Source organism: Dromaius novaehollandiae, chromosome 3 (genome assembly GCF_036370855.1).
Source record: "Dromaius novaehollandiae isolate bDroNov1 chromosome 3, bDroNov1.hap1, whole genome shotgun sequence".
NCBI classification, from domain to species: Eukaryota; Metazoa; Chordata; class Aves; order Casuariiformes; family Dromaiidae; genus Dromaius; species Dromaius novaehollandiae.
Genome location: NC_088100.1, coordinates 127452660 through 127478240, shown reverse-complemented (window position 1 = coordinate 127478240; position 25581 = coordinate 127452660). Strand labels below are relative to the sequence as shown.

Here is a 25581-nt window from a genome sequence, read left to right as displayed (position 1 = left end):
TTAAACACTACATAAAAATAAGCATGCAAATAAGACGTCTCAAAATTTCTGCAGTTATCACCTCACTGGCATCAGGTGAACTTACCCCAGATAGCCCAGCAGGTCTGGAGGGAGGATTTCAAAAGGACATGACAGTGGGGAAACACGACAGTTTGGGGGAAGGATGAAACTCTGGTCAGTGAGTTTCTGCTTGAGCTGAGTTCCCAGGTACGGTGGTAACAAGGTGAACGTTACCTGTCCTTACCAGATCAGTTAACTGCATATTCGCCATAAGAACTTCATAGCACTCCCAATTATTTATTTTTTGTTTATTACATTAGAGGCAAGGATATTAATCTTGTTCTGTGCAAGAGCTCTTACATCGCCTTTCAGGACATTTGAAAGTATTGCTTCTGGTTTAATAACACATTTTTATTCTCAGCGTGTTGCTTCCTCCCTGCCAATATTTCAGCTTCATCACTAATTCATGAACCATCACTCTGGTAAGAATCAGCCCTAGCCTGAGAAAAAGAATTCATACATTTATTTGTCTCTCAGTTTATAAAAGATATGACTTTTTAATAAGGGTTTTATTATTCTGAAAAATAATCATAAATTAGATTTACATTTGTACTTTCAATAGAGAACTTGGCGCATGGATTATAGAGCTAAAAATACATAGAGGGATATTATATCTAAGGCTGGTTAAACCTGTTTTAGATGCAGGAAAGTCTGTAGTGGGATTTCCAAAGCACCATGAAGAGTATCCTGTATCCACTGAAATCATGAAATATCTTTGGAAAATCTGGTTCTCTACAAAAAGAAACCAGAACAAATTATACACCAAAAAGCATCTATGGCAGGAACTGGAATGAATATAATGAGTGTAGATAAAGCTATAATTGCAATGCAAAGAGAGGCATCTGGGGTTGAGCTTGTGTCTTCCTTCCTGTACCTAACACCAGAATGTATCTGGGATACAGCTACTATATAATTAAGTGTAATCGTCACCACACACCACCAGCTTTCTTAGGTAGAATCCAGTACTATTCCTTCTCCTGTCTAATTCTGCAATGGCTGTTTGACAGAATTGTTTTCCCAATGTAGGCTCTTCTGTTCATTTTAGGCTGATAAAGTAAGAGAGCAATCCTGCACAGAGAGCAGATCGCCATCACCATGCTCTCTCCTTGGCAAGCATGCAACCTGAGAGATCCCAGGGTCCCTTCTGACCCTAATACTGTAAGTTATCCCATTAAAAAAATGATGTGCCTGATACTCATCAGTTCGAGATTATAACAAGACAATAAAACAGATGGGAAAAATCTCTTCTCCTGTGCTAAACATTCACAGAGAAGGTGTAATGCCACTATCCCTTCAAAAACTAAGGCATATCTCTATTTAGATTAGCTTACTTTTCCTTGCCAGAGTTGTTAGTGACTCTTCTGTCACTTCTAGACCAGTTCTGCATGTGAAGGGAATAATACAAAAATGTTATGGGATTTTTTATATCTTCAGAGTTTACTTCTGCTCCAACTAACAGTAGTGGAAGCAGAAACAAATATCCACTAACTGTAAAACATGAAGGTGTTGTTAAAAAATATATCCATTGTGTCACATAGCTAAAAAAGATTCTTTCTCAAAACAGGAGTATTGTAAGGGGATGAGGAAAATCTTTATGGAAGCTCTAGATAGATGAAAGAATCTTGTACAATTAACTTTATTCTCACTAGTAAGGAGAAAAATCACTACAGCATTCATCTTAGGCATGACTGACAGGACAAAATCTGAGCTAACTGCTCCTGGCTGGATATTTATTTGCTGTGTATTTTATCATTGGCTTTATTTTATAAAGGACTGATAAGCAGAAACAAAACAGATGAGAGTGAGAGTCTGTAACCGCAAGACTGGCCAGATTCTCGCTCCATGACCATGTACCTATCACTTGCACCTTTTGGAGGGCAAGAATGGGCAAGGAAAGAAACTCAGCTGCTGTAAGCTGAATTCAGGGGGAAGGACCAAGCCAGCGTTTTGCAAGGTTTCTACTACACAACACAGCACACTCATTAGAAATTTGTGATGAGTCTTCCTTAATTATTGGAGCACATTTCCAAATTAATGGGCAAGAGCATGAAGATGCCTATAATTCATCTATTATAGGCAAAACATTTAAGGCTCTGAATTTGAGAAAGCTTTAGACATTTTACCACCTACTATGGCAATAGATTTAATTATCATGTCACAAAACACGGTAAACTGAATGTGCTGTTCTCAGGGAAGTGGTGAGGAAGAGTGGGAGAAACTGGCACAAGCAAGAGGAAGAAATCATTTGGATGGAAAATGAGTAATTGCAGAGCTCCCACACAAAACCACCCCAGAATCTTTTCATTATGGAAACCCATCTATAGTTTGTCAAGAGCAGATGTGGTTGTCCTGGCCACATGAGACCAAAGAGATAGAGACAAGCAGACGTTTTACATTCACTGCTCTTCCACTCCAAATCTTCTCTGAACCTTCACCACTTCCTGACACCATTTCCCTTTGTTACAAAGTCCCCCTCAGCTTTCCTGCTTTCTTCTTCCCCAGCTCCTCCAACAAATGGAAGTTCTCCCTATCTTCCACCTTTGCCCCTCAGGAACACCCTCCTCCCAGAAACCAGCTCTGATCATGTTTTCTCCAAAGGCCACCCTCTGCGCTCTTGCTCACATGTCTTCCTGGGGACACATTTGTCTCTTCAGTCCTTACCCTAGCGAACATGCTCACAGCTCACTAGTTGCTAGACAAGCAGATTGGTCAAAAACAGATCATGTCTGGGCAGGAAGGCTCCCTCAGCAAGGGATCAAATGCAAGTGGAGCTCCTCTATCCATTTTGTCCGCCCTGCTGCCAAGAATCCTCTATAAGCCAACTCACAGATGCTTCCCACCGAAGAATGCTGTTATTCAGACATAAATACTAATGTGTGCTCTGACAACTGTGATTGACCCAGGTGGTCTAGAGGACTCTAATAACCAATCCCTTTTTTAAATCAAGATGAGGAAAAAGAGCAACTGGTGACCTGACGTGTGAATATACATTGCAGAATTTGAACTGGCCAGAAATGGCAGAAAATGCCAGTCTGTGAAATCCAAATTATTTTACAGGAATACCTCAGTTTCCATAAAATCTTGCTAGTTGCTAATGGAAAGGTTTTCAGAAGGGATATTGAAAATAGTTAAAAACTTGTTCACATTTTTTTTTTAAATTACAGAATCCTACTGTTCTATTATCTATAAGATAAAGAGTCCCCAAGAGGGGGTGAGAAACAGGAAATACCCTACTAGGTCGGAGCAGTGTCCCTCTGCCCAGAGTTGCAGGTAGAGGGACACTGCTCTGTGTGTGCCTCTGGCTGTGACGGTGGCTGTAAGGAGATGCTATTTAGATAGAGCACGTAAGTCTGGCCACTTACTACAGTGCATTTCCCTCAGGACCCACAACTGCTGTATTAGTCCTTTTAATATCTGCTTGTAAAATGTAAATGTAAAACTGTTGTCAAAAAGTCCATCTAATCCTTTCCAAACCTGCTGATACTGCCTGCCCCACTGCCTCTGGTTTTAGCAGCCTCCCTAAGTTCACCATCTGCTGCTGAAGTGCATTCTTTATCTGCTTTGAAACCACCTCCTACTACTTTCATCAAGTGACCCTTGGTTCCTCCCTTCCAGGATCTGGTGAACAACAGTTCCACATGCACTTTATCCACCATCTCCCTGATTCAGTACAGTTTGCTCAAAGCCTACCACCTCACACCTCCTGCCTGCAGCCCCCTTCTTTCCAAAAGGAGATTCCTGCTACTGGGGAATAATATTACTCCACGGACACCCGAGCAGTAGGGTGCAATTGCAGCTGTAATAATGATCATATGTAAGTGACTTCAAAGATGCTACAAATCCAAAATGATAATTAAATAGTGGCACATCAAAACAGACAAAGTGACATCAGCAGTATGACTGGCTTGTTTTGAACTGGGGAATATTTACAGGCTTCTGGAACCAGTACAGCTCTTCCATTTTGACTATGAAGGTATATGAAAAGCACATGTAAGCTGACTAGAGAAAAACGTGGTTCCATGCAGAAGAGCACAGTACCCTGAGACCGTGCAACAAAAGCAAAGCCACAGTACTGCAGAGAGAACATCAATGCAATGTACTAGACCTTGGCCAGTACGTGTAGGAAACCCAAAGAATACAGCGAAAGTTGAGATACTTCATACAATTGCTTTGTGTTCTGCAGCATCTACTGGAATGATGCTGGATTCCCCAGTTGGTGTTTTCAGTGCAAAGTCTGTAAATATCACCCTGCCCCGGTACCCAGCTTATTTACTACGATTGTTACCTTGTTCACACCATCTGCCATCGCTTGCAGTGTTAGTTCTCTAGGTCCATCCACAGTCTTTCCATTGTCAGTTGGTCCCCAGCTGGCACTATATATATCTATGACTTGAGGCATATGACTGATAGAGGAAGCCTCAATAATGTCTGTCATAAATGGCTGGTCCAGCATTCGGATACCTGTGGATTTAATCAATACAAACACAAATTATACATTACCCAGGACAAAATGAAACTTCTGCATCTGTTTAACTGCCTCAGTTACAAACATTTTAGTTCACTAGCAGTTTCACTCACTCAGTAATTCTGTACTCACCATTCAGATTTCACCGGGGTGCATTTACCCAACAGGATGCTGGTCCCTAACTACCCAGCCACAGCAGTGCAGCATGTCCCCAAAAGAGAAAGCATTTTATGTCCTGGGGATAAGGATTACGGCTCCCCCTCCCAACTTGCATTCGGTGATGTGCTGACTCTTCATTCACCTCTCAAGTAACTTTTCTGTTTATCTTGGTTCTTCTCCAGAATTTAATCAGAAAGGGGAAAGAGACTGAGCTGACTGAATTTCCTGGAAAAATATCAGCGTCTCTGCATGAAGACAATAGCAAATTATGGCCAGTATTTCTAGAAAAAAGCAGAATAAAACCTGTTTTCTTTAACCCACATTGAAGTAGAAATGAATTTCGGGTTTTGAAACAATCCCAGGATATGCCAGCTTCACCTCTGCACGCCAGCCCAGAGCAAGCCAGTGTGACAAAGAGAGCAGCGCAAACCTTCACATCCATTATACTCCACACAGAGGGCAGTTTCACTTGATAGCCAACCTCTTGGTGGCCTTTGGATGAGACCTGAGCAACAAAGGACACATTTCAAACCTCATTTATCGCCCTGAGTTGAAGTTCAGTGTTTTTCCCAATGGCTTCAGGACAGAGATGCTACAGAAATCAATACCAGAGAGCCAAACAGTGGGAATGGGAGTGGGGAACCTGATTTAGAAGTTAGTGCTTTTACTATAACCAATATAAAATCCATGAGCCAAATGTGAGGCTGGAAAAGGGGTATTTGCCAAACGGATATGGTATGAATTTTAAATAGAAAGCAGACTAAAACTGGATATTCCTGATCTGCTAATTGAACCAAAAAATTCTGAGTGAAACTCAGTGAATAAGAAGTCCCCACACAGGCTTGAAAAATGCAAGTCTGCACTGAAACCACAAAAGTAATGATTGAACTTGGGGAGATGGGGGGACCATGAGGGGAACCAAGCCATCTGGCTTGACTTTACTGCAGAAAAGAGGCACAAGAGGCAAAACACACAATGTCTCAGATCCCTGGCTGGTAACTTCCAATTCCACCCGCAAACATGGACCCTGAAACATGTCAGAAGCAGACTCTCAGCTCTAATTAACTTCTAATTTTCCACTGTCCACATGGTGGTGCTACAGATGCGTGCTGTCCTCATTCTGAAAAACGTGGCATTTCCAAAAATCAGTGGGGATTTTGCTAGGAAGCGGACAAGTGCAGAAGGATATTTGTAGGCTCTTCATTATCAGAGAAGGCTTTCGCCTCCTAATTTTTAACAACCAGCTCAAAATTGTAAAGTGTGATCCAGCCAAAATCTCAAGTGTTCCTCTAACACTAGTTATTGCCAGAAGGCAAATGCTGTGAAATGTCCCACCTCGGAGGAGTGCATACCATTACTGAAGAAACGGACCAAGCGCTAGACCCATGTGCCCAAGCTGCACGTTAGAGTCAGTTGCTAACTCTCAGTGGTCTCTCTCAGGGGTAACCACTTCGCAAATACTGCTTGGTGCCCTTCTAGCATGGAGACTCAGCTTTAGAGCGCATAGCTGATAGGTGAAATGGAGCCTTCTTACATCATGGTCAAAACAGGCACTGGCCATGCAGAGCAGAATTGCCCACACACATCCACTGTGAACCATTCCCAGGAAGCAATGGGTGCCTCCACGCCAGGGTTTTCATGTGGATAGGGGAATGATTTTGAAGTGAATCTCTTAAGCATCTATCTCCATCTACTGTGCCTTGGTTCACATCATGGGACACTCTTATACTGGGAAGACTGGATTTCTTTTGGATGAAACTAAACAGACAGATGTTGTTCAAGGGCATACCTAATGCACTCCAACCTCTAAAAGGCATTCACTCTGTAACACCAGACAAGAGCGGGTTTGAAGTACAAACACCCAACACCCCAAGGTGTGAATGCTGGGTGCTAAGCACCACCCCTTTCATTCTGTTGCTCCACTTCTACCTCTCTGCACCAACTCGTTAAAATACCAGAAACCAACAATCTTGCAGAAATTGATACCGCTGCAGGGCCTGCCCTATGGCAGCTGAGAGAGTAAGAACAGCGTGGGATTTGCCTTCATAAGTACAATTTCTAAGTGCAGCAGGAATTTCTATTTACCTCCTGCAAAATGCGATTTGTCACAAATGATTCTGCAACAATGCAGGCAAGTAGCATTGAAAATCAGTACACAAACAGGAGCTGGCATAAGAAAAACTGAGGAGGAAAGCTGCTCCTTTGCATTATCGTTAGAGAGAAACAATAAGGCCCTCCATTAGAGCGTGCAAAAATACGGAGAAATTCTTCTCCCTGAGTTCTGTGAAAAGGAATAAACGCACAGCCCAGTCCCAGCCTGCACTCCTGCACTGGAAAATGCTGCCTCTCTGCGAGAGCAGTTTTGACTGAGGCCCAGTGGCATAAGGAGCATTCACACTTCAGATCGCTACTGTACCTGCCACCTTGGAGTTGTATGCAACTCCCACACCGCAGATGTTGTTGTTGGCTGCAGCAGACACCTCTCCCGCACACCTTGTCCCATGGCTGCAAAGGGGAAGACAGAGACAGCATGTGAGACCCAGTTTATGCAGTGCTGCATGTGCTGAGTCAAGCCGGATCATCCAGGTCGTGTGTTCGCCTCATTATAGTCAACTCCCGACACTTCAGAAGAGAACTATTCCCTCTCCACGGCATACTGTCGAGTGCTGGACTCAGATGAGCTCACTCCTTCCTGAAGCAGCAGATAATCAAGTTCCCCTCTGCAGTCTGAACCATGCTCGCTCTGAGGCTGACACGCATATTTCTGCTTCATTTAGCTGTAAAGTTATTCAACCCTTTTCTTTTTTAACTCAGGCTGTCAAACAGGTTCTGCCTTGCTACCCACTATGAGACAGTAGAAACAGTTCCTTGGAAGAACAGTGTAATAATAATAATGTCCATACAATTCCCGCGGTGTTGCTGCTTGACAGCGTGACACCCATTGTTTCAGACCCCATACGACAAGGTCCAATTTCCTTTTCGCTGTTCAAACACACACCAGGAGCCCACGCCTGCCCACATGAACAACGCTGTGGGAAGAGGTGGGTGCAATATCGAGTTGGAGCAGCAGAAGGGAGCCACAGGGGAGGGTCACTGCGTTCCTCGGCAGCAGGGCCGTGGCCCAGCGAGTCAGACCCAACGGCACGTGCATCCTCCTCCTCCAGCGCCTGATCCCCAGGGGAGCCGCGCGCTGACAAGGCGCTGCAGCTGTCAGCTCACAAAGTTACTGCTTTCAGCTCAAGTCGGAGATGTCTCTGCTCTGACCCTGAGGTCTAGGTTCAGAGCAGCATGCGGCATTTCAAGAACACTTGGCATCTCTGAAGTGCTTCACAGCTCTTAGCAGAGATCCCGAAACGGGCAGTTCGTCTGAGGCTGGCTGCAGCAAGGCAGGTCGCATTTTCCTTTCTCTGAACTCATCATAGGAATTGAACCACAGAAAAGATAAATATGGTCAATACAATCTAGTTATAAAAAATAGCACAGCAGCAGAGAAACTAGTGAAACCTGTGCTGTTGTCAGATTTTTTAAGTTTAGGATGTTGCACCAATCTTTCCTACTGCTCAAATCAGTCCACTCCGTGCATTAAAACTGGCATTGCTCCTAAAGCATGCTAAGGATGCACACAATTAGCAGTGCTGAATTATAAAGGCTACACAGAGTCCCAGATGGGCCATTCCCAGAGGCAGCTGGATTGTTTTGTTTTAACCTTCTTTTTTCTCTCTCCCATAAAGCACCCTTGGCAAAGGTGGGCGTAACGTTAACAAAAGGGTAAGAAGCAACACATTTTTTTTCCTGCAATACTTGGAAGACTGTATTCCTAAAGATAACCCCAAAAAGAAAATGAGTGGTCTTAAATGCACGCAGTGTCTTTATCGCGAAGGGGTGAAGATCTCAAGCAAGTTCCTGTTACGGAGAGGGCAGAGAGGACAATGATACAGATTCCTTATTCAGCTGCTGGAGAAATTTCTTTCAACAACTGAGCAGGTTTTCCCTCATGCCCGTGTTCAAGGAACTGAAGAAATTATACCGTTGCTAGGCATTCATTATCTAGTCACCTGTGGGCTAGCGACAAGCCACAGAGCAGAATAAACGGCTTTGTTAAAAAAATCGTCTTGACTGATGCTGGGGCATAAAAATCAGTGACACTGTCAGGGGAGTGCTTTTCCTCACAGGGGGAAAGACTGTATTAGGACCTTGCTTGTCAGTGGATTTTATCAGAAAGTCCTCTCCCACTCCCTTCCTCCCCAGCGCACAAGCCCACGCGACGGCGACTGCAAGCAGACCTGTTCCAGCAGCTCGAGGTTTAGATACTGCGCTGCTGACTAGAGGAAAATCACATGTGAGTTAGTGCAAATGCATTTAGTTGAATTATTAATGGAAAGTAACAGACTTTTCAAATTTAGGCCTATTTGCTGTTCATGTATCATTGATAAATCCATTGCGGTTTCTACCAAGTGACCCATGTCACGGGCACAAATCACAGCTTTTCTCTCCAGTGTTCACCTCTCCACTATTACTTCAATTTTTGAAACAAGGGGATAGGAAACAACTGTCTTTCAGCTATGAACAAGCTACCTCAAAGGTAAAACTGATATTAGCATGTAGAGCAACTATTCCATAAACATTGTATAGATGCAACATTTTACATAAACATGCATGCAAAATTAAGGTGAGAGAGGTGATTCGGTTGAAAAACAACCTTGAGCTCAGCTGATTTAAATAACATAACTATCTGAACTAAGCAGAAAAAAGTTCCCTCTGCTTTGTCTTTGAAATGAAATCTATTTATTAAACCAACTGCTGATGCTATTGTATATGCCCTTCTATCTAAATATTTTAAGGATGTCAGAGGTGGCCCCAATTTTCAGTGGGTTTCACTTTCATATGCTTTGACATGCATCTACAGACAGCAAGGTACAGGACTCTGAACTTTAGAGGTTCACAGGCGAGAGCTTTGCTGAGCTGCGGTCTCAATAGCTGGGATGACCTGCCCATCTTTACTTTAGTTGCTTGCACTGGGCAGCAGTTAAATATGCAAAACTCAGAGGGACGCTTGTGGGGCAAATGACATCCTTTTTTACTCACATGACATTGCTCAACTGCTGAGCATTTGAGCATTTTCCTGTGGGAAAGTGCAGCGTGCAGGAGGGATGCCACTCGGTCTGTATCCAAACATGCAAAGAACAAGCAATAGTGCTGTGGCTCTTCCTCGAGTCTCATGTCATTACATGGCAGGTAGAAAGAGCTACAAAATCTGTTTATAAGTATTCTCAGTTATTGATTATGCTGTTTCCATGCTATTGACTGAAAAATGAGAAGGAGGGGAGCAGGTGTTTTCACTCACTTAATGAGCGCTGGCTGGAAGCCTATGGGAATTCTTTCATTGACTCAATGGGATTTCATTTGAACCCATAATAAGTAGAAGGAAAGGATATTTTTACCTCTGAAGAATATGAATTACCAAGGTAGTGAGTAATATTTGCCCAGCAAACTCATATCTGGGTGGGAGAATGTACAAAATACAAAGGCTGCTAGAGTGGGAATAATTATTGGTTATTTATATCATGGCAGAACTTCATAACCTCAGTGCTCTGAGACAGCGAGCATTGAACAGTGCTTCATCCATGCATACAGCAAGAAATCAGAGAGCCACACAGAAAGGCCAAGCTATCCCTGACTCACATAGGTACCTCTGCACTGCTGAGTATGGTGCACGGCAAGGTCCTGGATGTGGCTCAGGAGGAGCAGGAGTTAAGACTACAGGCAGTTCCCAAACTATCTCCTAAAAAAACCACTCCCAGAGCTTCTGCTCCTGGGAAGTAGGCTTGGTTCAGGCTCCTTCACTTCCCTCCACGGCTCTTCAGGCAAACCTAACAGCTCTGCCGCGTGTCGCACCCAGTGTCCCCCCGTCCTAAAGTGGTGTCCTGTACGCTTGCTTGGCCCCCGTGCTGTGGGTCTGAAGCAGTCAGTACAATCAGCAGGGGAATGAATCCCTCGGCTGCCCAGTATCTCTGGGCCCTTGCCATTAACAGCAGCCAAACCACCCGGCTGCAACTCCCTGCCTGAGGAGCCACACTGTCCCCTTCCAAAACACACCTCTCTCGGTCTCACAGGCCAGTGGTTGTTCGATGTAAAGGACAAACTGCGTGCAGCAGTGCAAAGCAGTGCTTTGCTTAAAAAGTGGAAGGGCAATCTGTGTTTTTAAGCAGAGCAGCTGTGATTAATGTAATACTCTATGCAAAGACCTCTCTATTTTTTCTTGAAGTCTAATAACACTGCACAGGCAGCTGGCGGCTCACAAAAGCCCCCTGGTTCATCTCTTTAAAAGACAGTCCTCTGCTTTTTGTTCCACAAATCTCTTGAATTGCTCACATAGAAACATACGCTTTACAGGAAAAAGGGATATTACGATATCCTATTTTGAGTTTGATCCTCCTGCATGCATGAGATTCGATGGCAGATACATCACTGGCTGCAAACTGAGCAATATGGGGCCCTTATTGTACACTTCTTTGAATAATTTGCCTGTGTAACTATTTTTGTCCAGATGTGCCTGTGCAGCTATACATAAGGATGGATGGACTCCTGTAGGCATAGCTGTAACCTCCCAGTAATAAAAATTCAGGAGTCAGAAATTATGAGGATAGGTCATACTTGGGCACATCTGCTTGATTAACTGTATAGCATAGAAATAAGCAGAGAAAAAGATAGTCAGAACTACTTTCTGAATGGTTGGATACAGTGTTTTTTTGTGTCAGCCTGGAGAATATGTGAAATCTTGCATCTTAAAGCCTCCTCCAACTGTGCAAGCAGAAAGTGGAGGCTTTTCTGAATACATGTTGCTCCTGTGATTTACCTTGCAAGGCAGAAAATCCCCTATCTCACCAAAGGAACCTCAAAGTCCATGACTAAGAATGCTATACTTTCTAGGTATCACATTTCTCTGGGAAAAAAAAATGAAGAAGGAGATCAGCAAAGCAATTTCTACATTGATTTTTTCCTCCTGACTTGCTATTTCTCTTCCAGCTGGAGTATCAAAACAAAATACAGAGGACCAACGATTTCATTGTGAATGCAGCCATTTCTAGTAACCAAAAGCCCAGAGTCATCCTCCCCAAATGTCATCTCAAGAGAAGAAACAGAAGGAAGTGTCACTGTCCACATAAAATGAGAATTGTGCTGTTCTCAATAATTGTAGCTGGAGTCTCAGCTGACCATGCTGCTTACCCTCGCTTCTTCCGTTGGGTGCCTGAAGTTAGCCAGAGGCATTTGAGGCCAGAGACCAAAATCCTTCCCACATCCGAAATGCTTGAGGCCAGTTTAAGAGACCTTAGGAGGTAACTTTGCCTTTGGGGCCACCTTGCAGAGTATGCGAGGATTGCAAACTGCACCCCCCTATAAAATGCTTGATAGCAACATAATCAGCTTTAATGGCTCTTGGCAGAGCACACTTAGTTTTATGAAGTTCCACACTGAAAATGACACAACCTACCATTATGCACTAAAGCTAAATTTAATTTTCCTCTGTACTGCTCCAGAGCTAAGTGATATCTTTCTCCTACAAAGATCCTTTGCATAAATAAAGCAAGAAAGGCAGCGGATCTTCACAAATCAGAGCTCTAGTCTTTCTCTGACTTTCCGTTCACTAATTGGATTCATACTAGTTTAAGTGTCAGATGTCCTTTCCTGATATGAAGAAGAAATCTCATTGGCATCTTGCTTTGGCTGAAAAATGGCAGGACTATAAATGAGGACATCACAGCTCCTAAAACTGTTTGATCCGTTCCAGGAAGCCTTTGTCTGAGGTGGAGGCAGCTGCTCCACATCTTTGTAGTGCTACCCTTGCAGAACTAAAATGTGATTTCTTAAAAAAAGAAGAAAATAACCCCTCAAAGGCCATTTGTACAGCCATGCTAAGTTAGAGGTGAAGATTGCATCAAATGGGCTTAATTTATTTTTGATAAGCACTGCGATTGAGCCCAGAAGCCTGCAGAAGTTTTCAAATCCTCAGTGCTGCTGCTACGTAAGTGCTAACAATTATATTAATTATATTTCAATCTAGAGCAGGTTTGGAAATTTTCAGTGAAAATATCCAGATTCAATTTTTGCAAGCCTAAGGTGGAACCTCTCTTGAGACCCTGGGCAGTACGTCGCAGAGCCAGAGATGCTGGAGGCTGAGATCACCAGGTAATAAATACACCTGACGTGTGCACTTGCACTCCGCGCCCTGGACCCTGATAACACCTTGCTAGAAGCAGTAAGTCTGACACGAAGGGCCTCTTCATGGGGCAGATGAAGAATCTGGGGAACATTTTTTTTTAAAAAAAAGCTTTCTACACATTTCTGTTCCATTCAAACCAAAATGAGTTCTGGGAGACAAAAAGGTTATATTTCCTAAAATTTTAAACCTTTTCTTTTGGGCCATTCCTATTTATATCATACCCTGAGGTACAGACCTTCGCCTGCTGAAAACTGGCTAGGTTAAAAACATATTGAAGAAGACTTAAGAACTTAAATAAAATTTAATTCTTTTTAAAATGGTCATTCTATAGCATGCTGCTTTTCCGCCTTCTTAGTCTACAATCAAGTGAAAAGACACTTTTTCCCCAGATTCTTTTCCCGTCAGACTCCCATCTGTACAAAATTCCTCCCTCCAGCCTATTCCCTTTCAAAATAACTAAAGGTCATACCAACTGAGGCACGATAAAAGGGAAACCGGTCCAAACTGTATTCAACATACACAGAGTTGGGTTATCATAACATCGCAGGATAGCTGACAGAAAATTATATGTGGCTATCACCCATGCAAAAAGTTTAAATATATACATTTCTGAAGCAGCAACTTATTTCATAAACCATAAATCAGCTGTTCAGTGCTATCTAGAGGTTACCAGGAGAGTATTTACCTAAAAAATGAAGTCAGAAGTAACCTCTAATTTTCAAGCAGCAGTGAAATAGAGTGCTGAGAATGAGAGAATTCAGCAGAAAACAGACACTCTGCAAGTATAAGCAAATATACTTGCAATTTCCTAAGTGAGCCAAAGTGAATGGCAAACTAAGAAAAACCCACTTACCTGTTAAACCAGTCATCTGTATAGCGGGGGTAGGGGTAAGGATCGTTACTGCTGAAGTCGTAGCTGGCTTTGGCATTCTGGAAAACACAAAGAATTTCGGTAAGTCAGCAGAAAAGCAGACATGCAGGGCCAAGAGGAGCACAAATGAGGGGAATGAGGCTTTCTGGAGTGCTCTGCCTCTAGCAGACCATTAGCATTTCCAAATGGCATGGCTAATAGTGAGGTGGTGCGAGAACTCAGGCTACAGCTGGGTGACTGCAGGCCCTGGCTCCCCTGGTCATCTGCCTCCTACTATAGGTTGTGGCTCTAAATAACTATTATCCAAAGACAGAGAGAAATTGGATGATCTCGCACTGTAAGTAGTGGTTTCATAGTAATATCTTAGTCAATGTATCCATAGGGAACTTCACTGGGTGGGTTTTTTTTCCCCTTGAAAAGCAAATGGCATCCTTTCTCTGATCCCATGCAAGATTCAGTGAGAGTCCTCCTTGTTTTCACTTCAGTGAGCACCAGCTCAGACACTGGACACCATTTCCAAAAATACTTCAGCCCCATAATCTTTTGTATAGTTTCAGGTTAATTTGGTAACTTCACCAACATTTATGACAGTATTTAGGTGTCACACTACTCGGTGCAGCAGGACAATGTTTAAATCCTATTTTCCAAACAGTGATGGAAGTGAGCAGAAACTTGGGTCTTCCACCTTTGAATTATTTTTGAAAAACTAATTTACTGTACTAGGTCAAACAGAGCCAGACTTCTAAAAGCATTTCAATGCCTAAAAATGAAAATTTCTCAAAATTCAAATGTGAAATCTGTATTAATGATTGGCATGTATGTCTGAAATTTCCTTTATATACTCTCTTGATTCTTTAGTTGTCTGAACACCTTCAAAAATGTGGCTTGCAAGTGCTTTTGAAAATGTCATCCCATGTCTCTCCTTTTCATATAGAACTAAATAATTAATGATTTTGTCCCATCAGCAGAGTTAAGGACACTTAGCAACTTTTTGATGCTATATCTGAAAAGTGGAAAGTTTCACAAAGCCAAGTGCCATCTTCTTTCTTCTCTCTTAATGAAAAAACAAATAAAGGGTTACTTAAATTAAGCTTTTAAAAATATTTAGAAGCTCCCTCTCAAGTGTATGTTCATAGAGTTTATATTTTAATAAACACCATACTCAAGGAACAGAATTATGTTAATTCTTAATTAATGTGTACTTGTATTCTTCCTGAGAGTTGGCTGAGCATGCTATTGAAGATAATTTGAGACTCGCATATGAATAGCTTTGCTCCTAAAAACATTCCCCTTCAGCAGATTCTCAGTTCCTGGGGTACAGGAGCAGGCAGTCCATTGGTAACGCCAAAGTCCTTGGGGTTTGGGATTCAAAACCTCCAACTCCTAAAACTCTCGTGCCAGAATGAAACAGAGACAACACTGTTCTTGATCCTTGGAGTGTAAAATTAAGCATCTTTCAACTTACTGAACGGTGATTTTTTGGGTGATGATTTCAGAAAGCCTGGTCCTTTCTAATCCGCGTGGATGATAAATATTCTTCAGTATATGAATGCAGTAGAAATTTGCAGAATGCCTATCATGCAGCTGGCTGCTGTTCTCCAGCTCAGATATAGCTGAAACCCTCTGTTACTACCTTTATTGATCTCTCAGTATCTCTAAACTGTGGTCCTGATTTTTAGCCAGAAGATGCCCTCCAATAATTTCAGCTATAGCCACAGATTCTCAGTGTTTCTAAGACTCTGTGCCCAGATGTATGCTTAATTTACCTCTTTCAATTACCACAACTGCTTATAGAGAACTTTGAATGGCATGGATTTGTATGGGCTGAGAATAAATAGAATGTGATTTTTCAGCCAGGAAAAGAAGGGGAATTTCCGAATGGTCTATAAATCATGAATAGCTCACAGATGGTGGACAGGGAGTTCTTATTTACTACTTCTCATAATACAAGAACTAGCAGGAACTCATGGAAATTACTAAAGGGGAGATTTAGAAGAAGCAGAAAACAAGAAGTACTTTTCCATAAACCATGTAATGAGTTATAGAGTTCATTACTACCCAGCAATACAGAGGTCAAAAATCTAAATGAAATCAAAAACAGATTAGACAAATTAGTGGAAGATAAATCTGGAAGGGATATTAGAGGCTGTGGTTCCTCCTTCTCCAATAATCCATAAAGCAGTGCGTGCTAGAAGCCGGGAGGCCATACCAGGTAGATATCACACAGTCTTTGACCCAGTGATCATTATGCTCTCCAAAAATCCACTACCAGCCACTGTTAGCGGCAGGATCCTGAGCTAGCTGACTTCGGGCATCACTCAGCAAGCCTGTATGGGGCACGCTATAATATTTTAGGTGGTACTGCGGTGCTGTGCTCCCCTGTGTCACATGCATACACAAGTCGAGATACTACAGCTGGTGCTAAACTATCGAGGAAATGGCAAGGGCTGGTAACTGCCAGGCAGGTGAGCTGATGCTGGGAGTCGCCTTCTGGGGTCACAGCGGTAACTCTTGCAAGTCACTTCACTTTCCTGTGCCTCTTTCCAAAATATTAAAGTGCTCCCAGGCACCTCTGTTATGTGCGATCCGTGTTACTGTAACTACAGTCTAATGTGGCATTACGTTACGGGGATGGCTCACTCTGGGGTTGGGGTGACAATTGCTACAGTGGAAGGTATGAGGTCTAACTCTAAAGACAGTGCATGTGAATCAGGCGGTGCAGACCGAGACACAAAGAAGCAACATAAGCACCAATAGCTGCATTAACTCAGGCTAAAAACTTCCCTTTTGCAGAGCTGTAAAAGGCTATTTCTGCCATCGTGGGAATTTCAGGGTAAGGCCACCTGTTTTGTGGACTACCACAATTCACACAGGTGACACTCTGCAAGTGTCCTGGAGGACAAGAGCTGCACGGCAGAAACACCCCATCTTAACACAGCAGAGAAAGTCTGGATTCGGCAGTGTCGGGGGATCTGTGACAAGGATTTCCACGAGGAGCCGGGTTTCATCCAACACAAGGCAGTAAACAGAAATGAACTGGTCAATGGAAGATCCAGTCCTTTTCTTTATTAACAAGTGCAATATCTACTGCTAGCAGGACAAGCTGGAAAATCACATGATATAGTAAAGTTGAAATAGAAATGATGATTGAGTGATTTATTTAGAAGATAAAAACTTCATCTAGGCTTGGCAACCTTTGGAGAGAAATGCATTTCAATCACAAATGAAAGTAACTTTCCTATGCTGCTACCTTGGACTAGGCTGGGATATTATGCAGACTGGAGGTAACTAAGCTCAGTTCTAATTATTTCAGATCTTTTCTTTCATGTAGGCGTGGTCTAACTCAGTACTAAATGTGATGAGTTTAATATATTGCCAGTTCCTTGTTCAGTCAGAATTTCTGTTTTCACTTGGAAAGTATTTTATGAATGAGAAATTTAAGCTTGACCGTGGGTCAGCTGAGTTGTTTTCTCATCTGGAAGAAATGCAGTCCTACACCCATAGACCCTAAGCTCAAAGGAGGTCTGGTGTGGCTAATTTTTGAGGAAAACATCAGACATGCAAGCATCTCCTGGAAGCTCTCAACTGCACTTGACTCTAAGAATGAGGGAGCTGTGCAGAGAATTAGCAATGGAAAAGTCCTTTTAGCTGTGCAGATGTATCATTCAACGTTCAGAGAAGCAACAGGCAAATGGACTGCACAAATGATTGAGCCCACCCTCCAGCAGACTAGTTCTGCTGCACGTCCAGCGTAACCAACTGTCACGTTATGGAAAGGTTGGTTTAGACAAGCTTTAAACAGAATTGTGCAACGCTTCCAAATTCTGTATCTCTTATTTCCTTCATTTTGGATCACTATATTCAAAGGAAAAAGATATCTAATGCAGAAAGAACCATCCACAAAATGCAGAATTAAGAAGAATTCTTGGAAAGAAAACAACTGCTGACTGCAAGATTTATCTTCATTAGGGTCTTTGAAATAAGACAGCAAGTTTCAGCTTCATGAACGAATATTCCGCCCACACAGTAAAAGCAGAACTGGTAATGAAACTGCAGTGACAAGTACTAATAGACTGTTTCAAGTTCCTAATTTAAAGATCAAATTCCCAAATATCTAAGCCAGAACCTTTTTTACATGAAGCAGTGACATATAAGATCAGTTTCAACTCTGGACCAAAAAGAGAACTGCTACAGCTGATAACCAAAATGCTTCATCTGTTATCTGCAGCTTTTGATGTGGTGCTTTGTGGGAGTGAATATTAAAATCCATGAGCTACCATTTTCCTCTTCGGGCTGGACTCCCTAACAGACAGCAAGAGGGAGCTTATTACTGAATCGAAGATGTAATCGGGGTAGGAACCCAGGGCCATAAGCAGGGACAGGATCAGGAGGCAACCCAAACGAATGCAGATGAGGATTTGCGGCAGCACAGTGAATTTAAAACACCTGAGTTTTCAGTTCAAGTGATTCAGCTTCCGGTTTTAGTGCCAAAATAGTCTACCCGCAGTTATTTCTGTTAGACTTGAAATGTCTAATATTTGGTTTTCAATAACTAAGCTAGTTGCCCAGTCTTTCTTTACCACTGGTGGAGAAAGTCACCTCCAGAGAGCAACTCACGTCATCTATCTTAGGCACTGATCATACACTGGGGTTTAGACCTAGACTAGTCATTAGACTAATAGTGTTAGAACAAGATGAATCCCATTCCTCATGTTCAATCAAAACCAGTTCTTTGTTGCAAAGCAATTTGAACCTGATGTTTATCAGTCACCATATATACATAATTATATATAAATAATGAATATTATTGTATAATGGAAAATGGATGTACTGCTATTACAGAGAATTATCTTGTATTTTAAGGCATATCTCTATTTTTTTCTTTCTAGCATCCTACACCTCTATCCCAAATAAGATGCTAACATGCTAGCAAAAAAGTACTGGATCAGATGCGGACATCCTTTCAATCATTAATGAAGTACTGGCTTGTATTCCACAATACAAATATATTACTTTTGTCTGTGTATAAAATGCAGCTTTCCTTAAAAATAAATTTTGACTGGCATTTTCCAAAGATTTGTCCTATACTTTATATGCAGCAAAATCTTTTTTGCAAAAACATTCATTCTGTAAAATATGACAGTAACAATAAATCAACTGTCCCATGTGTTGTTTAGATCTGTAATAAAATTATGTACCTTGAATAATGCAGTAAGCTCATAAATTTTTATATGGCTTTACAAGCCTCTACAGAGTAATTCAAATATACTTCTGTTTTTCTCTGTAACTCAAGAAATTTTCCTATACTCGTATGATAGTCCATGAGACAAATAATGAGAGATACAAGTCCCACTGGTCACAGTCTAATTCTATTCATGGTATTAAAGCACCAGTGAATTTAATCCAGAGATTTGAGGCTTTTAAGAGAAGTAGAAAGATTTTTAACAATGATGGCATTTGATTTTACCCTCTTCGGACAACTGTAATTCCTGAGAAATCTGAAGTGGTAAGATATCTTTTGCTTGCTTGATTTCTTTACTGATCCAAAGAGCAAGCAAACCCCTGGGCTTAAATTACAACATGTAACTTCGCTGAGAACTGTACGAAAGTAACACTGGAAGTCATACGGTGAAAAATATAATTTCATTTTATACAATCATAAGAAAATGGAGTATGCTCACCATGAGGCAAAAAGAAGGCAATGTGGTATTTTGCCTAGAAGGGGTGCTGTAAGGCTTAAAGGTCACTAATGAAAAATCGAGTCATTGCCGCTAAGTCTGTAGTCAACAGTTAGCCTGCTCCTTTCTGCCATGGGAAGCATGCGGTCTACTTTGCCTTTCATCCATAGGAAGCTTGTCCAAGAGTATTTCAAAGGAATTTCAGCTATGGCACGCCTGGAGTCAAGATCTCAAACACCATGAATAATAGCACGGTGACTTTTTATTTGCACATACAACTGTCTGCAAAGGCCACAGTAAGCTGGAGCACAAGGCACTTGAAGTGGCTGAGTGAGCATTGGCCGTACAGGGGCCTCAGGAACGGCAAGCCAGCCTTGTTCTCTTTGGGCCACCATGCAATTTGATGCTAGCAACTGCAACTTGTCTTTGAACATTGCCAAGAATCTAGCTTTTCTTGACCAAGACTACGTGATACATGCTAAGATTGTCCTATATCAGGTTTAACATTCCCAAGGATGTGTGGCCAAAGACACTGCAAGATGCCTTTGCTACCGTAGGAAAAAAAAGAACATACGTTCTTGCATGCAAAGAGCCCTGTCCTGCCGGATTCCCCCCCTGTCCCAGCCTGCGAGGCAGCAGTCCGGCCCCCTCCCCAGGCTGAGTCCCGCTGCCTGTGCTTTGGTCTGCAGTCAAAGCCCAGGGCCCTCCAAGACTCTGACAGACCTTTGTGTCCTGCTCCAGGTGGAAAAGTCAATACAAAAGTCATTTTCAAGGAAAAAAGACTTCCACATTTCTCTTTTAAATAATTATTTTGTTTTCAAAAAGCAAACACTCAAACCCCATAAAAAACATTTTGGTCAACCTACCCGTAAAAAAAAAAAAAAAAAGAAAAAAAAAGAGGTTCTAACATTTTTTGAAACGGGAACCAAAAAAAACTTGCCACTGTTCAAATAGCTCTGCTTCTACATGACCCAGTTTGCATGTCTGATATTACTACCCAGGAAATCCAGGGCTGCATTCAAGACCTTGTCAACACCATGAGTATATCCATAAAGTAATGGGTCATGTTCAAAGGTGTTAATCTTAAAGGGCGAATTCACTGTCTGTGAACACTTTAGTCTCTCTCCAGAAATACTATTAATAAGCTTTGTAACCAGTTCTTTACAGGTACATCATAAAAGAAAAAATGCTCAGGCAGAAAAAACCAGACAGCTCTTGAATAATGAATGAGACAGCAGCACACTCTTCTGCTGTCCTCCTTTTCAAAACTGCCACTGGATAATACATCAGAGCATAATTTGAAACGGATGGAGTAAAGAAGGGCGCTGGGTCCTGAACGACCCCTGAGGTGCCCATGCATTCTGCTCGTATTCCCTTTTCAGGTACTCGCTAGAGGCCCTGCTGCTCCACAAAACGAGCAATTACCAGCAAGCGCAGAGCACGCTGCAACGGTGATTTCACAATGCAAAGCACCTCCGCTGCACAGAGCGGCCAAGTGGAACGCAGCACCGCAAAATAAGTAATTTAAAATAAAAACAGATGAAAAATTACTAGAGTGGGGCTCCTCTTTGATGCCATTCATTTCACGAACAGCTAACATCACTGTATTGCTCTTGATTAGTTTATCCTACACGTATAGCAAAGCTTGGGTTTCCCCGGAATATTTGCTGTGTAAAGCTGGTTTATTGAGATGGAATTGTTTTGGGAGGAGGTTCTGATCCGGAGAAAGTGATGATGGACCTCATTTGGCTCCTCAAGTTATTTGTCTCGCCCTTCAGCAGCCTGTTAGCCACCAAGGAAACCAATTTCCAGCCTCCTTGATCAACTGATGGGCCGATAAGGAGATGCATCCCTGCATTTCCCAGGTCCAAAGCTCCTGGGCTCCACGAGCCACGTCTCAGGGTTCCCCACACGCCACGAGGCTGCCAGGCCCCACAGATAACGGGGGGACCCTGGGAGCAGGAGGAGCTTCGCAAACCCACAGCCACTCGGCACTCCCGGACCTGCCACCGCGATCGCACTGGGGTCTGCCCCGAACACCGCGCCCAAAGGCTCCCGCCTTCTGACTCCCCGATTTTCCTTTCAGAGGGGTTTTGAGATTTCTTTACCCTTATCTGAACGAAACCAATTTCAGCAAAACAGAATTGCTTTTTTCTCCCCACATCTCTTTTCTGTGGTCACAAAGACAGCTTTGTTTAATTGGACATTTTTGTAGCTACCCCTGGAAAAGCTCTTTCCTCAATTTCCTTAAAACTCATTAAGAATTTGGGAATAGGTCAAAAGCCAAACTAGTGGAATTACGGCCAAAAGAGGATAAACTGACTACAAACAACATAAGACTACTGCTTAATTTGCAATAATAAGAATACTTGTGGTAATTAATATTGCAGTCATTAGAGGTTATAGCAAGATAAATGTTTGCTGTTTCACCTCTGATGTGCTGTTTCACCTCTTATGTATCCTCTTATCTTGTGAAGCTGAAAGTCTTTCACTGCTTAGGTTAAAAAGAAAGCATGCAACAAAAAAAGACATTGGGTCTAGTGTTAACATTTGTATTTATCTTCATTAAGGTAGCATTATTTTTAAAGTAACTCTTAGAAAGGAAAGTAGCTTCACTAAGATTATCTTACATTGTGTTCTTTTTCTAGATTAGACAGATTTCCTCTGTCAACTGATGAGCCTCTCTTTATCTCACTTGGAACTACAATGTCACACAGCCTCTTATTTTACCTTTTTTAAAAAATTAATTTCTTTTCCACCTTCCCTGCAGACAAAATCAGAAAATCTACACATGAGATACACTGTCAGCTGATGCTCTTCAGCATGTGAGCATCTTCAAAAAGAAAGCCTGCAACTAAAACTCAAAAGCCATTTATTTCACACAAGAATAAAGCACCTGTGCAGTACAGTAGTGAAATATATGATACAGGTAGACCTAAGCACAACATAATTGTTCAGGCTTCAAACAAAAGGAGAAATTACCAATTCCATCGTTAGCCATCCATACTGCTAAATGTTTTCCCAGTATAGTACACTAAATGAAAGTCCAAATTCATCCAGCTAAATACCATCTAACTCTTTGTGGCTAGTGGTCACTAATGCTTGGCTCAGAAGCATATAGCCAACAGGACCAAAAAAAAGGCACAGTGATTGGAGAGAATCTAGGTTGGGCAGATTTTTAAAAAAGCAGAGAACTACCTTTTTTCTCCAAGCCTCACAAATAAAATTGGCTTACTGAAATACCTTCCATTCCTTCTCCCACACATCTTCACCTGACATAGCAAAAAGCATACGAAATTGAGGCAGGTGTGAGTTTTTATTAAAAAGCAGGCAACCAAATAAACTTGTGTTCATAACAGAGGCTGCTTCACAATTTACCTCTTGGCATTCCTAGCACGCACCACAATTTTCAGGAGGACGTGGAGGAAATCTGAAGCAGATCCCCAGTTGTTAATTACTTAGCCGGAGTCAGAGCTCTGAAGGCAAAAGCAAGCTAACGTACAAAAAATGAAACATATACCTCTGCTCAGCCAAATATTCCCTAATTTTCGGAGGGGTGCATAAGAGTCTTTGAGATATGCCTGCAACATACTCAAGGGGTAGTGAATGGTCATAGGGTGGCACGTTGCTAAGACAATTAAATTACTAAAATAAAATAAAAATAAAATAAGTTAAGACAACTACTGTTAATACATTTCAGGGTAAGTGGCAAATTCAAAGCTTTGGACTATGGAATGAAATCTTTCTTGCTTTCTTTAATGCAGAAAAAAAAAAAGCAGCATCTGAGTGGCTACAGACATATGATCCACTGGATTATTTTACCATAATAGTAAATACAAAGACTGTGATGACTTTTACTGAAAAATACTGAGAGTACACACTTCATCTGGCCTCATAATGTTCCACTTTATTAAAAAGCTGGCTCACATTCCCTTTCCAATACATGCATTTTTCCCTGTACTGATACTTTCATTTTGCATCAGTGTGACCTACTGAAGTTGAGAGACTAACAGAGGTATAAAGCTGGCAGCAGAGAAATGAGGTTCAGGTCCATTATTCTTAGTTACACTCCCATAAGAAATAACTGCCAAGTTTGTCAATAGGTCAAATACGCCTCAGGTGCTGAGCTGCAGTGACGGTCGCATTCGTGGGGTTTCGGTGGCAGCCAGCATGTAACACCTCTAAGGGATGAGCTGGAAGGGAAGGGCAGCTAAGCACACCTCCTCCTGTCAACGGGCCTGATCCAAAGCCTACTGAAACCAGCCACGGGCTATCCCACCAGCTTTGGTAAGCAGGATTCAGGCCACACTCAGCATACAGGTCTCTCTCTTAAATGCCACGTGCCATCAGTGGCTGAACATCTTCAGCTCAGAGTCTGCTGTACAAACTAAGCAGCACAAATCTGAACCGATTTCTTTAGTGACACGGTCACAGCAAAGAGCAGCTGCTTGTGCTGGGAGAGCGAACACTTCCTTGCTGCTGGGCGTTACTAGAAGGCTTTGGTGCCCTTACCTCGCTCTCCATGGTGGCAAGGGCAAAACAGAGTCATTAAAAACTGGTCAATTATCAGCAATGTTTACAGCAAAGTGCAGGATATTGGACATACACTTGAAAGACAAAATTGGCAAGATATTAAGGTTGATCTCTTTAATGGGACATGGCAATCAGGTTGTCACCGAAAGGACAAACTACAGCTTTGGAGAAGAGGGAAATCAAAGTGGCTCAGACGGTTTTGGGAGCTACCTACAACAGACAAACTTGGTCCATAGTGCTTGTGGAGAAGGGAGGGAAGGAGAGGGGAGGGAGACCTCTTCAGATGATACTGAAGAACTGAAAGTCAAAGAACAGACAAACACAGGAAAGTGGTCGGCTAATTTCTTGTTCTGTCTCTCACCTGACAAAGGAAGAAATAGTTAACAATCTACATTTCTTTTGCCACAAAAAGCAACCACAGGTCGACTTACATGCCTTAGAATTATAAGGTCTTGAATATCTACTCTGTTTTATTCCAGCTGCATACTGACCTCATTAGCATAGCTTGAGAGCATCCTGGGGAATATTAATGACGTGACTAAAATCTGTCAAGACCTGCTGGGTTCTCAAGGCCTTTAATGTACCCACTTATATGCTTTTTCATTAATTATACAGCATTTGCATTGTTTATTCTGTGTGGGAGTCAGCAAGACCAATGGACAATTAAGTGCAAAATTCCAGGGGGGGAAGGTGGGATCTTTAGAAAAAACATTCTCAAGTAAATCTACACATACCGTACATTCATAACTGCTTATGCTTTTGTAAATAGCATATGATAACTTACATTTCATAAATAAGCTGTTTTCTTACAGACTAGTATATCTGATCATAGCTAATGTTTTCACAGCAATTTTTTGGATGTGTAAATTTAGAATTGACCTAGACATCATTAGCTGACAGAACGAAAGCTTCAGAATTACATCAGTCAGACATGGTAACACTGTTGACTAATTCTGCAACAGAGTTAAGTGCCATTGAATTAAAGTGATTTAGTTTCTCACAAGAAGTAATTCTAAAAAACCACGTACTGGCACTGAAATTATTAGGTCCTTGAACATTGCACAGTTTTTGTGCTCTCCTTTGCTCATATTCAAAGAAAATGAAACATCTCCCTTAATAAAATTCAGACCACAACCTGCCTACAGAACATCTCTAGAGGTCCTCAGTTTAAATCAAAACTTAGAGTAAGGTCAGCACAGGGAACGTGTGACCGAGGTACGCACTAGTATATCCATTTTACTTTCACCAGACAGAAGTTACACAGCACCAGAAATAGCAGAAATTTCATCACACACAAGCTCTCCTTCGACAGTAAGAGCTGTTATTCTGGGCAGTCTTGTTTCCAGAGTTTTTAGTACCAATATTAGCTCAGCTGAAGCTAGGAAGGCTATGTCTCTGACTGTGATGATTAAACGAAGGAGTACACAGCGCAACAAACATTACAAGCCTGTTATTTATATGATCTGCCAAATTTCTGACTGCTCTGAATTTAATGGAAAAACTACCAGTGACTTCAATGAGGCCAACATTTTATCAGACATTGTGCAGTTATTCTGCTCCCCTGTAATAAGTGTTCATTATGTTTATGGCTTCT

General features: G+C 42.0%; 1 protein-coding gene across 1 annotated transcript in view; it reads right to left on the bottom strand.

The window, feature by feature from the left end:
* PCSK2 (proprotein convertase subtilisin/kexin type 2) overlaps window positions 1-25581 on the bottom strand; it is a 113525-nt gene that overhangs the window by 21627 nt on the left and 66317 nt on the right. The window contains exons 6-8 of the mRNA XM_026110465.2: window positions 13759-13835; window positions 7101-7189; window positions 4346-4521 (exon numbers count right to left, since the gene is read on the bottom strand). Of these exons, the coding sequence (XP_025966250.2) occupies window positions 4346-4521; window positions 7101-7189; window positions 13759-13835 (342 nt within the window). The remainder of the gene's footprint in view (window positions 1-4345; window positions 4522-7100; window positions 7190-13758; window positions 13836-25581) is intronic.